The sequence below is a fragment of the Malus domestica genome, chromosome 05 (genome assembly GCF_042453785.1).
Source record: "Malus domestica chromosome 05, GDT2T_hap1".
Taxonomy (NCBI): Eukaryota; Viridiplantae; Streptophyta; class Magnoliopsida; order Rosales; family Rosaceae; genus Malus; species Malus domestica.
The window spans coordinates 28,010,532-28,028,029 of record NC_091665.1 but is presented as its reverse complement, the minus strand read 5'-3'; the positions used below and the strand labels follow the sequence as shown (position 1 = coordinate 28,028,029).

Below are 17,498 nucleotides of genomic sequence, written 5' to 3'. Positions count from 1 at the left end.
ACTCAAGACATTTCAGGTCAAAATTTAATATTGAGTCCAAGTTGAGATAAGATTGGTAAAAGAAAAGAAGAAAAAAAACATATCTATTAGTGCAGTTTGAAAAGACTTATCACTCCAAAAAAAAGCACCACAACATTGAGACATTGTTCAGAGAAACATACATGACAGATAATTGTACCAAACTATCAAAAGCCCGCATTCAGTTTCTGCCGGCAAGTCTCGTATCGTATCTACCAAACATGTTTCATGGATGAATCAAGGGTCTACGTAGAATATCTTTGCATTCTCCGAGACACGCTTAAACTGGAGCAACTTTTGGAGCAACTTATTTACTAGTTGAAAATCGTTAGTAGTAGCAGGCTTCACAATCATCTTCTCGAGCACAGGTGAACTTGAAAGCAAAAGCCTGATGAAATCTAGTTCAGCTTTGACACCAGAGATGCCGGTTATTTTCACAATTCGCAATTTGGTCAGATGGCAATTCTGGTTGTTGTCTAACCCATAGTTCACGTCTCCCACAACAGCCTGATCCTTTTTCCGGGCCTGCACAAGTCTATATTATCAGATGCTTGAACTTCACATAAAACAGCTCTCCAAACTCTAAACTACAATTTTTAGTGTAAAGAGTTGGGTTGACATTCTTAATTGAACACCAGGATGCATGCATCAACAGAACAGAATAAACTCACCAGAATTTCAAGAACCTGTAGAGCAGGGAAGCTTCTCAGCAGACATAAAACAGTTAAAATCTCCTTCGGATCGTTGAAGTCTAAATGTATAGAAAAAAAATTCATATATAGACACGGTTGAAGTAGCCTTCCTGGCAAGACTCCGACAGCCAAATACTGGACCAGAAAGGTTCAGAAAGCAGAAGATTAAAAATACAGTCAAATTCTGATTGCCACAAAATCTGATTGTTGACTGATAGTATGAAACCACAAAATCCATTACCTTTAAAAAGTAATTTGTGACATGAAGACATTGAATACGAGGGAGATGAACAAAAAACTTGAGCAAATTGCTACAACTTCCGGCAGTCTGTCTTTGGTCATTTGCAACATTAGCAGTCAAACAAACGCGAACATTGGCCAGTTTTAAGGTATTCACAAAACTAACATCCTCAAGTACGCCCTCAAACTTAAGGACTTTAAGATTCGGTGCATCAATCTTGAACTGGGTTAATCCATCACAGTGGGTCAACTTTAATCTCTCAAGGAGAGGACAGCAAACAATCAGATTCTCAAACACATCTTGGTCCAAGGCAACATTAAAAAGACCACAATTCTTCACTCTCCTGAATCCTCGGAATGTGGATGGAGGTTGTAGCAAACAATTATACAACACTAAATGAATGAGATCTTGACAAGAAAAAAAACAAGAAGGCATCTTGTAGCGATGCCCACCACAGCTGATATTAAGCCCCAACTCTTTGATAGAGTTTCTTGACAGATGAAGAATCCATCGATCAATATCTCTACCGACTTGAGGTCGGAAATGAGTGATCGCGAACCTGTAAATGGGGCCAATGTGACCCAAGAGTACATGATCAACAATGCCTGCAAAGGTTGTAGGGTTTTGATCCGAGGTGCACCGATCATCAAACAAAAGATGAGTAAGCATAGCCGATTTGTTCCTCCACTTGCTTGATAAAACACTTGTTCTAACTGCTTCCCTAATTGGCAAATATGACAAAATTTTGTTTATAAAGTCACTTGGTAAGTTGCTAATTCTGTCCAACTCCATTGACACTTTCAAACGGGACTTGGGCGGTTCTCTTTCCATCTGAGATATTCCAGTAATCAATGAGACAAAAAATTCATTAATCTAACAAACTGGCCAGCGCTCAGCGGCGTTAAGAACATTTAGACTCCAACCTTGTGCGATTCAGATTGTGCAGAGAGACATAGTAAGCAAACCCTCACAACTAATTTCCAAATTTCATATGGTCATACAAAACACAAGAAGATATATATATATATATATATATATATATATGGGCTGTGGCCTAGAGTCCAAAGGAAGAATAAGATTGCAGGTGCAAAAACCCTAACTTTCCATAACCAACAACAAACGGAGAACACAATCCACACAAAAACTTGGTGCATTTTACTGTTGAATGCATGAAAATTGAAACCCAAAAAACTTACCATGAGACAAGGAATACGGGGAATTATTTAACCCAGATCGATGAAACTGCGGCACCTACTTCAAGTTTACTGAATTTCTGTAAAGATGGTGAACAGATTTTCTTTTTCTTTGGAAAACCCGCATTTTATATGAACGGCTAAATTGTTGTTTAACTTGAATTATTACTGAGTTGAAATTAACCGAATTATATATTTTTTTGGTAAATTAACTTCTAAATTATTTGAAATTAGTTAATTAATTCATTGCCGTTAGATTCTGTCTCCTATTCCATTAAATTCGAGGGTGAATTAATCATTTTAACATCAATTCTTACTTATCAGTTATAACTACCAATAAAATTATAACAAGTGGACAAGATAATTCAAAACCTTATAGGATAATAAGAAAATATAAAAAAACCAAACGTTTAGACAATGGGGCAAGGTAACAGTATGAAGAAGGGGTATACGAACAAGTGTATGCAAGTGTTTCTCTAAACTACCTTATGAAAGCTAATTCAGCTATACAAATTCTAAAGAAATTTATTGGTTTAGCGACTCAATGATTAATTATGATGACTTTGTAATTAGGGCTAGGCAAACGGGCCCTGGGCCCGCGGGTAATAGCGGTTTGGGATGGGTACGGGACGGGTCCATACTATTTTATATACAAAACGGGACGGGGCGTGGCTGGTTCAAGTAAACAGAGGGGCGAGGCGGATCCAATTTTTTGAAGACACGGGCCCCCGACTTGAACCGTATTTAATAAACCTGTCGAACTCGAAAGGATGGAAGCCTAACTCTGTCTGACTCAGATTTGCATGGAAACCGAGCTCTATTGACGGTCCTTAATCAACCCATCTTCCCAACCCTCTTTAATCAGCCGTTTCAGTTCCCAACTTGAAAAGCCTCATCGACTCCTTCTCCTTCTTTCCCAAGTCTGAAGTCCAATATGATGACAATATTGTAGATCCGTCGCCTCCCAACACTTGCAAGTTGAGAAACCATTAGATCCGACGAACTAAATACAAGTAAGTGTGAAAAAGTCAAAGATTGGGAAAAGGTGGAGACGTGTTCCCAAATCGTGAAGCGACGGCATTAAGGCCGATCGAAGTTGCAAACAGAAAGAGAGAGAATGAAGATGATGCGAAGAGGAGAAAGAAAAAACGACACTGGCAGTTTGGCAGTATGCCCAAAACTGAAAAAAAAGAAAAAAAAAAGTAATTGAACCCGTGGACCCGTCCCGAACTGGCCCGTTTCAAACAAGTCGAGTTAGGTCCGGTTCCCAAACTCAAAATCTCTCTACCCGGCCCAGTCCGACCTGTTACTATTTAAAACGGATAGGGTCCGGTTCCTCCAAAACTCCACATGTTAGAAAGGAGATTAGTTTTGCTCTAACACTCACCGTTCTACGGCTTAGAATTGTCGCGTGCTATACTCCAAAAGCAATCTAAACAAAACCTTTCTTTTGGTTAATGCCATAACACAAATTATGGCTTAGGACGCATAGCTATGACTATCCAAAAGCCAAAAGAGCTTTAAACCTCTTCCAATATGCTCATTTAGAAGCATTTTTAAAATTACTGAAAGCGTTTTTCGTCAAAGTGTTTTTGGGTTCATAAGCACTTTATTGTATAATGACGAGTATAAAATGTTCTAAATGTTGTGCGTTTATCTAAAATGCCTTGATATTTGATATACGCTATGTGTGATAATTTGTAGGTTATTTTCGAGATGGTTTTCCTGCTAAACAGTTTTGACTTTTCGAAAGAAAAAACCACTTGTGTTATGATTTGGTGTGTTACACAACTCTATGCATGGTAAGAGAAGTAAAGTTTGTTTGATCAGGATTTTGTATATTTAAGTGCATCTATTCAAAGTTCACGATTGTTCTAGTCTTAGAATAGAGGCTAAATTATTTCATAACCCTTAAGATTTGTAGAGTATGAGTTTTGTGCAATATTTATGTTTGTACCATACTTGACCAATCCCGAAACTACTGAGCACCGGTCAACGTTATACCGTCAAGGACCCAGAAGTATTTCCCTCCAACCACAACGCAACACGTGTCGACATCAGAAGCCAATCATAGTGCGACACGTGTCAACATCAGAAGCCAATCACAACACGACACGTGTCAATGTCAAAACAAAGCTACAAACTCTCTTCTATAAAAGGAGATCATTCTCCCACAATATTTCCTAATGTCATTTGTACTAAATCATTCACTTGTACTCACTAAAGGAGAGTTTGAACCTATGTACTTGTGTAAACCCTTCACAATTAATGAGAACTCATCTACTCCGTGGACGTAGCCAATCTGGGTGAACCACGTACATCTTGTGTTTGCTTCCCTGTCTCTATCCATTTACATATTTATCCACACTAGTGACCGGAGCAATCTAGCAAAGGTCACAAACTTAACACTTTCTGTTGTACCAAAGTCCTCGTTGATTTTGTGCATCAACAATTTACATTTATTTGCTTCGATTAATCCGATTTAGAGTAAGAGGATTACGATCTTACAGTAAGTCCCGTTTGGGTTCTAATTACTTTAGTGTTTCAAGTTTATGCTTGTACTGAAAAAATTAAAATGGTCAGTTCCTGTGAAACTAATGAATGTCATAAGCTGTAGTATTTCAGTGTTTGATCGGACCTGTGCCGGGTGTTCAGGCAAGATTTTTGGGTCCAGTCCCTCGCAGAGCTCCCTAAGGAGGTGGCATGTTGTTGGTTGTCGGGCAAGTTCTTGCTGCTTGGTGTGCTGCAAGAAGAGTTTGTAGTTAGTTTGAAAGGTGCCTTTGTGGGGCCTTTGGTGTAGGCCTTGAGGCTCACAATCAAAACTAACAAGGATCTAAGCGTGCCACTGCTATCTTAGTACTACAGATTGTTGAATGGGTGTGAGTTAAGTTGATTACTTGCGCCCCAAGTCACTCAAACTGCTTGTTTATCAAAGGATTGTCATAGATGGGTTAAGTCTGTATTAAGTTCTTTTTCGTGCCTTGTAAACAAAGACTTTTAGTTCATAATCTTATATGTCTAAAACGAAGGGAGTTCAAGGCCCTTTCAACCACTTCCTCGATCACAATTTTCTTTTAATGAAAACATGTTCATTAACTTAACCATATTCTAATGCAACTGGGCCTCTTAAGTAGAAAATAGTTGAAAATAACTTGAATACATGATGGAAAGTATATTTAGCGACAGATCTACTAAATAAAAGTACAAACAAAGAGACTCGGGAAGACTTCACATTGTCGGGTAAGGTTGAACTTCTTGAAACCATTTCTCTTTGGGTTTACAGAAGTTTGTATGCTAAAAAAGATGGCAAGTAAATAGATTTTACACGAGGGAATCGATACTACAATACTAAGGAAAGGTAGCAGAGCTTTTACACTAGACAAAAGATGGTTTTTCCTAAGAGAACTATAGCTAAAAGGACTGAATCTGGACAAGTTTCAGCTTTCTGGGTATGAACTGGCTTGAGAGCAGAGTTTGTATGTCTTTTGATTGGTTGGTTGAGTGTCTTTGTCTCTGATGTCCCTTTCTCTTTTTATAGGCGATTTGGCTTGACTGTTTTAGCTCTGTTTCTGGCTGGTGGCTCAGTGAGTCATCATCTATTTACTTGTCAAGTGATTAGAAAATGTTTTTGGCTGGTGATGAATTGGTCTTTGTCATCCATCACTTTAATCATAGACACATGGCCTATGCCTTAGCTGAAATGGCTTCAAATTGCTTCAGGCCTATCAACTGGGCTTGGGCATCATTATCATAAAGCCCAATGTTAAATATTAACTCAAACACATGGTTTGGCAAACGTGTTCGTTGCAAACGGCCATGGAAGAAGAGGACATACAATATGGCAGTGGATCATACATGGTTATTCTGTTGCTTATGTAGTTATTTATCAACAGTGACTGATAGTTTTTAGCTACTTGTGTCTCAGGTAAAAAAAGAATCATCCATATATACATATATTTACACACAGACACAAGAAATGACATAATATTATTACTTTTGGGTCAGCAATGGCTAAATATTATTGTTTACAAAGAAAAAAATGGTTGGTAATAGTACCCAAACATAAATTCCCCACCATTTTAAACTGGGAAGACAAAAACAGATTAGGGATAGCACTCAACTATCAAAACCACACTTCGGTTCAGCAAGCCTGTATCTGCCATATTTGTTTCATGGATGAACCGTGAACCAAGGGTCCATGTATATTATCTCTGCATTCTCCGAGACACACCAAAACGTACGGGAGCACCTTTTTTAATAGTTCCGGAAAACCTCTGACAATAGCAACTGGCTCCACAATCATCTTCTCGAGCACAGGTGAACTTGAAAGCAAAAATATGATGAAATCTAATTCAGCGCTAAGACCAGATACTTCGGTTATTTTTCACAAGTCGCAGTTGAGTGAGTTGGCATTCTGGTTGTCGTCCAATGCATAGTTTAGATAAGTAAACAACACTAGAGCTATAGAATCAGGCGATTTAGGAACATCTTTAATTTGGACAAGTAAATAGGACTGCTTCTGGTTGGTTGATTATTTATACAAGTCTATGTCGGCGAAGAATTCTCAATTCTTTAGGCCAAAGAGGTCACTTCATTAGCTTCTCATTGAAATGAACTATTCTATGGTCGGTTATTCTCAGGTCACTTTGTACTTCGGCATTCAAATAGCCGAACCATGTTTCACCATAAAGGCATTTTTTTAGTATCTTTTCCCATAGAGTTTGATACTGATTCGGCGCACTTACGAATATAGTTGAAGCAACAAAACTCGATGCAGAAGATCCTGAACTTCACAGTGAATTAAGCAACATTGTCTTCAGGTTCGAGAACTCTAGGCATAGATGCATTCCCTCCTCGACTGTAATTGCTCAGGTGCATAAATCAGCAGCGCATTCAGCAACACCACAACATCCATTCTACTCGCCTGACCGAGCTCAGTCGTGAGGTGGCACGCTCGCATTCATAAGAAAGTAGTTAGTTCAATAGTTACTCGACTTATGTCCCACATAGGCTTTGCACTTTTAGGGTCAACAATTCCTAATATAGACATCAAATTTTTTTCCTTCCTCTTTTTGTTTGAATTTTATCCCTAATTTGGACAACAATTAATCTTCTCCATAGTCTTACTTTTTTCAACAACATGTTGGCGTTGTGATGCCATTTCATTATTTTTCCTTGTGACTTGATTCACATGACCGCCTTAGTGTTCACCTATCTCAATCCAAAGCCCAAATACAAACAAGAAAAGTAATTACTGAATCCAAGACCCAAATACAAATAATAAAGGGATACTTTGGATGCGGTCCCTAATCCTTAACATTCGTTGATTAAAATCTTAATAATATTCAAAGTTTGATCAAGGTCCCTTGACTTTGTACACCTCATTATATTACTATTAATATTTATATTTTTATAGTTTTGACATTAATTGTTTGATATTTTATGAGATTTATAATCCTATAAATTTAAAATCCCTCATTATAATACTATTAGAAACGGTTACAATAAAAAAATTCAAACATTTTGATTGAATAAATGGATAAAAACTATGTAAAAATAATAAATAATAAATGGCAAAAGAATTTATCCATAGTGTTAAAAAAATTGGTACATTTCACATATAACAAAGTGGTACATTGATAAAGAAGAATGGGTACATTAGAAATAAATTAGGGTACAGATAAAAAATTAAAAATTATGAATACAAATGAATTTTTAAAAATATAGGTGCTAAAAGAAATTAATACATGGGTACAAAATAAAACTAAAAAGAAAATACTACAAATTTAAAAAAAATGTTGCAAATTAAAAGTGGGTACAGACGAAAAATATAAATATATGATACAAAGTTTAGGCATAAAACATAAATATACCATATGTAATTTTTCTATCATTGATTAAATGTCACGTGACGGTATACACATGGGTACAAACACAAATAAAACTTTAAAAAATATGGGCACAAAAAGAAGCTTATATATGGGTACAAATTAAAAATGAAAAGAAAATTGGTACAAATTAAAAAATATTTGCAAATAAAAAATAGGTACAAACTAAAAATAAAAATATATGATAAAAAAATTTAGCCATAAATATAAATATACTAATTGTAACATTTTTAACATTAAAGGAATATATTTAAAAATAAAAATATTTTATTATTTAAATAATTAATGATGTTATTAATACCCAAGGACCTTGATAAAAATTTGAAAATGAATAGGATTTTAATCAATGGAGTAACAAAAAGAATGATGTGAACCTAATTTTCCCAATAAATAATATGTTATAAATGATCCGATGCGATCAACCTCTATACATATCCAAATTCATTTGTAATTATAATTAGATTGAAAACCACAATCCATACTATATTAATTAAGTCTGATTTCAATTTAATATGGGTTAAAATTCGATCTATCGACTGATCTACATGAAACAATCTAAACCTAAAATAAAAAAGGAAATGGTCATTTAGTACTACGGTATGTATGTTGACCTCCTGTTGTTTTTAATCCTTTTTTCTGGTGCCGGTGTATTGAATCAGATTTTATCTGATCCAACGATTTTATTTTTCATTGGTTTCAGATGTTGAAAGGTGTTTTGGCTTTCCATTTTGCAGATGCTCTGCCGAGTTCCTTGAGAAAAATTGTAATGGGAAGTGAAATTTAAGGAACAAGACCCTGCACGAATCTAGATGTTTGCACAGTTGAATAGAGTGAAGTAATTCACATATTTGTCGCTCTTGTGGGTTTTACTTGGTTTTCCTATGATTTCTTGTGTCAATTGCTGTCCGTTATGCCATTTTTTTACTTCAGAGCAAACCTAACTTCTTCTCTTACTACATACAATGTTTGGGTTGTCATCTACAGAAAGTGAAGGCAACATTCATAGGCATAATGTGGTGAAGATGTGCTATTTGTTTGCAAAGCTCTGCTCCGTTCTGAAAATTTCCAACAACACTATGGTATCTAACAATGCACTGTTGGCTCCAGCCATCAAAGAGTTCACGAACATTTCCAATCCGTGTTTTGACAGCCCCCAAGAATCAACCAATGAGGATATCAGAGTCTGGACAAAGAATTTGAGAAAGGTCAGCTGTGATCAATTGGTATTCTTATGGGGATTCAGAAGTAGGATGACTGCAGGGATGATCAAGAGCTTGTTGTGCAAGTCACATGCTGTCTTCTCTGAAGAATTTGATGTTCGGTTAGTGGACAGGAGCTGCGCCATTGTTGTTTTTTGGCGACGTGGTTTATCTGAAACATTTTTGGATGCCATGAGCAGTGAAGAGATTTGTGACTCTTTATTGGAGATCGTTTCGGAGGGCATAAGACTGCCGTAAGAACTCATGAAGGACAAACTGAAAGCTTTCCCATAACTGTAGGATTACATCAATGCTCATCCTTAAGTCCTTACCTTTTTGCGTTGGTAATGGATGAGTTAACATGACATATTCAAGATGATATTCCTTGGTGTATGCTTTTCGCAGACGATATAGTGTTGATAGATGAAACTCAGGAATGGGTAAATGCAAAGCTTAACCTTTGGAGAGAAGTGTTGGAATCTAAAGGTCTTCGCCTAAGCCGATCAAAGACAGAATATATGGAGTGCAAGTTCAGTGCAAATGGAGGCCAAAACGAGTTAGGGGTGAGGATCGGAGATCAAGAAATACCAAAGAGCGACCGTTTTCGTTACCTAGGATCTATCTTGCAAAAGAACGGAGAATTAGATGGAGATCTCAACCATAGAATACAAGCTGGATGGATGAAGTGGAAGAGTGCATCCGGCGTGTTGTGTGACCGCCGTATGCCACTGAAGCTCAAGGGAAAATTTTATAGGACGGCAATAAGGCCGGCGATGCTGTATGGCACAGAATGTTGGGCGGTGAAGCATCAACACGTACACAAAATGGGTGTAGCGGAGATGAGGATGCTTCGTTGGATGTGTGGGCACACGAGAAAGGATAAGATTAGGAATGAGGATATCCGGGGTAAAGTAGGAGTAGCCGAAATTGAAGGAAAGATGAGAGAAAATCGGTTACGGTGGTTTGGACATGTGCAAAGAAGGCCTACTGACGCTCCGATTAGAAGATGCGACTATGGGACAGAGGTTCAGGGCCAAAGGGGTAGAGGAAGACCTAGGAAAACTTTGGAAGAGACTCTAAGAAAAGACTTAGAGTACTTGGATCTAACGAAGGACATGACACAGGACCGAGCACAATGGCGTTTTAAGATTCATATAGCCGATCCCACTCAGTGACTTGGATTTTCCAAGTCTCCAACCGAGAAGTTTTCCTCACTCAGGAAATTAAGGGAACACTACCTCAACCTACATGCTCCACTCACAAAGCTTCAACAAAAGAAAATTCAAAGAACTTAGCGAAGAAGGCTTTGGTGTAATTAACATAATACGTTGAAATGAAGGAAAGCTTATTTATTGATATCCCCGATAAGCTACAAATATGTACATATACATAAGTCAAAATAAACAAACAAGAGGGAGCCTTCACAAAGGTTGCTTAGGAGAAGTCTTAGCAGTCGGTAGAGCCCCAGAAAGAGAAGGCACCGGAGGGGGATCATTCGGAGCCTCAGTACTGGACAGAACCCTAGAAGGAGGAGGCATCAGAGGTTGATCATTTGGAGCTTCATTACGCGGTACAGCCCCAGAAGACGAAGGCAATAAATGCCTTTGGAATAAACCCACAAATCTCTGATGATCAAGTAAAACCTGACCATCAGATTTCTTCATCTGGTCAAGCTTCCTCTTCATGTTTGTAGCATAGTCATGTGCGAGCCGGTGCAACTGTTTATTCTCATACTTGAGCCCTCTAATCTCCTGTTTGAGATTCATCACTTCAGTCGCCAATGATTCAACTTGGCGGGTTCGAGCAAATAGGCGTTGGGCCATATTAGACACAGAACCTGCACACTGAACACTGAGAGCCAGAGAATCCTTAACAGCTAACTCATCAGACCTTTTGGAAAGTAGTCTGTTATTTTTGGGAGTGAGAAGGTTCCTGGCCACCACCGCAGCGGTCATATCATTCTTCATCATGGAATCCCCAACAGTAAGAGAACCAGTAGGGGAGACGAAGGATGGGCGCCATATGTTGTCTGGAGAAAGCGGAGCTGCCTCTTCAACAAGGTTCAAGTCAAAACGACGGTCGGAGGGGCCCAACATTTTCAAAGGTGTTGAAGAGAGAAGAGGTCGGACAAATCAAGATCTAAGAAGTGCAAGAATGGAGCTTCTACTGGTGGAGATTCAAGTGTGCTTTGGAACTTAATGCCAGCCCTTATAAAAATCTGCACTCGACAGAGCTTCAGAAATCGAAGAGGCGCCTGCTCTGAAATCGAAGAGGCGTTTGCTTTCTCAAAAGCTGGGCTGCTCAGAGACCACGAAGGTCGATCTCAGAAATCGAAGAGGCCTTTGCTTTCTCAAAAGCTGGGTTGCTCAAAGACCACGAAGGCCGATCTCAGAAATCGAAGAGGCGCTTGCTTTCTCAAAAGCTGGGCTGCTCAGAGACCACGAGGGCCGATCTCAGAAATCGAAGAGGCACCTACTTTTCCAGCCTTGTCAGCACCTGTCACACGCACACTCAGCTTTGCGGAAATTATGGGCATTCTGTCAAAGACTTCTGGTGAAGTAGAAAGCACATGAGTCTTACTGTTCAATCACCCACTTCCCACACGCAACAGTAGCTCATGGGTACCACAGATAACTTTGCCAAAGTTCTCTACCAAAGTTGAGCACGTGAAGCTTGCAGCTCCCACTACATCGCTCTGACCAAGAAGGGTAAAAGAATAGCAAAGAAACAACACTAACAAAGTTTAGACACATAAATTTTGAAGGTCTAGCTACCATATTATTACCCACAAGGGTAAAGGAACAGTACCACTGCTGGATAATTGGAAAGTCCTTGTGTGTCAACCTCTGTGCTTCGTGGCAAGGTAGACTAGCAAACATGCCCAACCTTTACTCACATTCGAGAAAACACTCCCAACAAGATTGCTTGCTCCAAAATCGAAGAGGCACCGTCCTCCGAATCTCGAGAGCCAGACTCCCAACATGACTACTTTCTCAAAAATCGAAGAGAGGGTAAAGGAACAGTACCATTGCTGGATAATTGGAAAGTCCCTATGTGTCAACCTCTGTGCTTCGTGGCAAGGTAGACTAGCAAACATGCCCAACCTTTACTCACATTCGAGAAAACATTCCCCACAAGTTTGCTTGCTCCAAAATCGAAGAGGCACCGCCCTTCGAATCTCGAGAGCCAGACTCCCAACATGATTACTTTCTCAAAAATCGAAGAGACACCGCTCTCCGAATCTCGAGAGCCAGACCCCCAACATGATTGCTTTCTCAAAAATCGAAGAGGCATCGTTCTCCGAATCTCGAGAGCCAGATCCCCGATAGGATTGCTTGTTCGAAAACCGAAGAGGCAACACTTTCCCAACTTCAAGAGCCGGATCTCCTTGGATAAAGCTGTCTGTAATCTTCACACGCAACATCACCTTTCCAGATACCACAGACCACTTTTTCAAAGTGCTCTGACAGAGTTAAAACATGTGAAGCTAGCAGCTCCCACTACCGTGCTATGACCAAGTAGGGTAAAGGAATAGCATTACTACTTGTTGTTAAGGAGACTCCTATATATGTCGACCTCCATTCCCAACGGACAGGCAGACCTGCAAAAATGCTCAACCCTTCCTCATATCTGAGAGGGCACTCTCAACGAAGCCTTTCGAAATATTCAGCTTTCTTTCCCCCCGATAATATCTCTGCAAACAAGCTATACTAGAGCAAGAATATCTCATATCATCAGGGTTAAAAGTAAGAGTATCCCATATCATGCTTTTTCCCTGTCTTTTCCTTTGGCCTTGTTCTTATCTGCAAGACAAGGAGAAAGAGAGCAATCAGTCAGCACTTGGAATCAAGCTTCCAGCCAGGAACTGACTGCCTGGAACCCCTTACCTGATTACTTACCTGCCATTGCTCTCGAGTACTCATCTTCAACATCTTATGCTTCCAGGAAAGATACCGCATCTGCCTGAGGAACAGATAGGGCAAGGGAGAAGGATACAAGGAAGCATGTGGAGACAAGCGAAACAGCACACGTGCCGATACATCCATTACTCTGTCAAAGCAAAAGTATCTCATATCAGCAGGGTCGAACGTACTCTAGATTTGATGGACTTGTTTTGACCCTCAAATTCTTCAGTCGGCCTTATACTCTGGAGGAAACCAGAAAACCCTCCAGCTCAGTTCAAGAATAAGCCTGTGGAAAGTTACTTCTTCAAAAGCAAAAGTATCCCATATCATCTCTTCTCATTTTCTTCTCTTTATCCTTCATGCTGCCTGCAAGATAGGGAGAATGTGAACAATCAGCTGGAGCTCTGATTGCTTACCTTGTCTGTCACCTCTTTCAGCAGATCCTCTAGCTCGGCGACTTGGGGGACTCCTACTACATGGTTTGTATCGCGCTTGACCAAGCCTGAAACTACAAGTAAGCTTCAAGTGAAATTGATATATTACCTTGTGCATCTCCACCAGTTAAAGATACCACCCCTGAATGGAGGAAGAGTACTTCCAGAGAAGATGCCACATCTACCTATGAGACAGATAAGGCAAGTCAAGACGATACCGCACTCCGATACTTAGAAGTTTCGTGATTACGAGATCATTCTCCCACAATATTTCCTAATGTCATTTGTACTAAATCATTCACTTGTACTCACTAAAGGAGAGCTTGAACCTATGTACTTGTGTAAACATTTCACAATTAATGAGAACTCCTCTATTCCGTGGACGTAGCCAATCTGGGTGAACCACGTACATCTTATGTTTGCTTTCCTGTCTCTATCCATTTATATACTTATCCACACTAATGACCGGAGCAATCTAGCGAAGATCACAAAAAGCGACCATTTTCGCTACCTAGGATCTATCGTGCAAGAGAATGGAGAATTAGATGGAGATCTCAACCATAGAATACAAGCTGGATGGATGAAGTGTAAGAGTGCATCCGGCGTGTTGTGTGACCGTCGTAGGCCACTGAAGCTCAAGGGAAAATTTTATAGGACGGCAATAAGGCCAGCGATGTTGTATGGCACAGAATGTTGAGCGTTGAAGCATCAACACGTACACAAAATGGGTGTGGCGGAGATGAGGATGCTTCGTGGGATGTGTGGGCACACGAGAAAGGATAAGATTGGGAATGAGGATATCCGAGGTAAAGTAGGAGTAGCCGAAATTGAATGAAAGATGAGAGAAAATCGGTTCCGGTGATTTGGACATGTGCAAAGAAGGCCTACTGATGCTCCGGTTCGAAGATGTGACTACAGGACAGAGGTTCAGGGCCGAAGGGGTAGAGGAAGACCTAGGAAAACTTTGGAAGAGACTCTAAGAAAAGACTTAGAGTACTTGGATCTAACGGAGGACATGACACAAAACCGAGTGCAATGGCGTTCTAGGATTCATATAGCCGACCCCACTTAGTGGGAAAAGGCTTTGTTGTTGTTGTTGTTGTTGTTGTTTCGGAGGGCATAAGAGCATCGAGTTACGAAACTTACAAGAGAGTCTGCAGGTTAGGCTTATGGGAGGCAGATTTAGCGGAGTCCCTAGACAAAGACTCGGACTATGTTATGGAAGCTAATTCAGCTACAAGTTCTAAAGAAATTTATTGGTCTAGCGACTCAGCGATAAATTTTGATGACTTGTAATACGTAAAACTCCATATGTTAGAAATGAGATCAGTTTTGTTCTAAACTCGTTGTACAACCGAGAATTGTTGTCGTGCTATCCCAAAACGGAGAGCAATCAGGCATTGCCCTCTATTCCGGAGGTAATCTGAACAAAACCTTTTCTTTTGGTTATACTGCTGAATCGAATACAAATAATTGCTGCCGATGTACTTTCTTCTAGTTTGGCTGCGTCGCGCATTCTAAATGTTCATTTAATAACTCCTGAAGAGGTTCTTGAATATGACCACCGCATGCGGCCCTTCTCCATTTATAACTTTCAACCTTTTCTACAAAATGACCTATGGCTTGTAAGCGCTTTTAAGTCATTCTAAAAACACTTTCAAATTACTCCTCTTGTATTCGAGACATATCATCAGACATCTTAGGGTCAAAATTTAACATCAGAGTCCAAGTTGAACATGAGATTAGTAAAAGAAAAGAAGACATATCTACTGGCATCGTTTGACAAGACATAACACTCCAAAAAAAGGCACCTAGTAAGACACTGAACAATGCACCTAGCAAGACACTGAGGCATTGTTCAAAGAAAAATACATAACAGATAATTGTATCAAACTATCAAAATCCGCATTCAGTTTCTGCCGGTAAGTCCTCGTATCTTATCTGCCAAACATGTTTCATTGAGGAATCAAGGGTCTAAGTAGAATATCTCTGCATTCTCCGAGACACGCTTAAACTGGAGCAACATTTTTACTAGTTGAAAATCTCTAGCAGTAGCAGGCTTCACAGTCATCTTCTCGAGCACAGGTGAACTTGAAAGCAAAAACCTGATGAAATCTAGTTCAGCTTTGTCACCATAGATGCCGGTTATTTTGACAATTCGCAGTTTGGTCAATTGGCAATTCTGGTTGTTGTCTAACCCGTAGTTCACTTCTCCCTCAGCACCCTCATACTCATTCAAGGCCTGCATAAGTCTATATCATCAGATGCTTGAACATCACATAAAATAGCTCTCTAAACAGTAAAATACAATTAGTGTAGAGAGTTGGGTTGACATTCTTAATTGAACACCAGGATATGCATGCATCAACATAATACAATAAACTCACTGAAATTTCAAGTTCCTGTAGAGCAGGGAAGCTTCTCAGAAGACATAAAACAGTTAAAATCTCCTTCGGATCGTGGAAGCTTAAATGTATAGAAAAAAAATTCAGATATAGACACGGTTGAGGTAGCTTTCCTGGCAAGACTCCGACAGCCAAATACTGGAACAGAAAGGTTCAGAAAACAGAAGATTGAAAATACAGTCAACTTCTGATTGCCACAAAATCTGATTATTGACTGAAAGAATGAAGCCACAAAAACCATTACCTTCAAAAAGTTAGATTTGACACGAAGACATCGAATATGAGGCAGATGAACAAAAAAATTGAGCAAATTGCTACAACTTCCAGCAGTCCGTCTTTGGTCATTTGCAACATCAGCAGTCAAACTAATGTGAATTTCGGCCAGTTTTAAGGTATTCACAAGACTAACATCCTCAAGCACGCCTTTAAAATGAAGGAATTTGAGATTCGGTGCATCAATCTTGAACCGGGTTAATGCATCACAGTGCCACAATGTTAATCTCTCAAGGAGAGGACAGCAGACAATCAGATGCTCAAGCACATCTTGGTCCAGGGTAACATTAAAAAGACGACAAGTCTTCAAACTCCTGAATCCTTGGAACTTGGATGGAGGTTGTAGCAAACAATCATACAACACTAAATAAATGAGATCTTGACAAGAAAACAAACATGAAGGCATCTTGTGGCGATGCCCACTACATTTGATATTAAGCAACAACTCTTTGATAGAGTTTCTTGACAGATGAAGAATCCATCGATCAATATCTCTACAGACTTGAGGTCGGGAATGAATGATCCTGAACCTGTATATGGGGCTAATGTGACCCAAGAGTACATGATCAACAATGCCTGTAAAGGTTGTAGGGTTTTGATCCGAGGTGCACCGATCATCAAACAAAAGATGAGAAAGCATAGCCGATTTGTTCCTCCACTTGCTTGATAAAACACTTGTTCTAACTGCTTCCCTAATCGGCAAATGTGACAAAATTCTGTTTATAACGTCACTTGGTAAGTTGCTAATTCTGTCCAACTCCATTGACACCTTCGAACGGGACTTGGACGGTTCTCTTTCCATCTGAGATATTCCAGTAATAAATAAAAACCAGAAACATTTCCATTTCATGTTCGATTGCAGCAAAAGATCGCTGCTTTAAACGAGCTAAAAAAAAAAAAAACGATTCGGCAAACAAATAAAATAAACGGCGGCTGTGGAGAAAAATCTCAAACCTCGATGAGAGCAGATGAAGCCGACGAGGGTTTAACGGAGGTTTTGACGGATGAGGTGACGGAGGAGGTCGATGAGTGTTTTGAGCGACGATAGAAGGTCTGCCGGATTTATAGCTGGAGACGCAGTCGCTCGGCTCGCCGTGGATTTGATAGTATCACATATATAAAGCTTCCACTCCAAAATGCCCTAATCAATTGCAAATGGGGGACGATGGCTCGCGATCTGCAACGACCACGTGTCACGTGACTTTGGTTCATATATTACCTGATAATACTGGGCCACCGCTCGTTTTCTT

The 17,498-nt window shown here is 39.6% G+C and overlaps 1 protein-coding gene across 3 annotated transcripts; it reads right to left on the bottom strand.

Moving 5' to 3' along the window:
- Positions 1-86: 86 nt before the first annotated feature.
- LOC103409439 (F-box/FBD/LRR-repeat protein At1g13570-like) lies at positions 87-17,498 on the bottom strand. Of its 3 annotated transcripts, none has more exons than XM_029102417.2 (4): positions 17,203-17,340; positions 952-1,782; positions 690-845; positions 87-543 (listed from the first exon to the last, which is right to left on the bottom strand). In XM_029102417.2, the coding sequence occupies exons 2-4, from the start codon at positions 1,780-1,782 to the stop codon at positions 256-258; spliced, it is 1,275 nt and encodes a 424-aa protein (XP_028958250.2). In that variant the 5' UTR covers positions 17,203-17,340; the 3' UTR covers positions 87-255. The 3 variants fall into 3 exon arrangements, with proteins under 3 accessions (XP_028958250.2, XP_028958248.2, XP_008346476.3); XM_029102415.2 differs by lacking the exon at positions 17,203-17,340 and adding an exon at positions 2,148-2,287; XM_008348254.4 differs by lacking the exons at positions 87-543; positions 690-845; positions 952-1,782 and adding exons at positions 15,282-15,812; positions 15,958-16,113; positions 16,220-17,050 and having other exon boundaries at positions 17,203-17,498.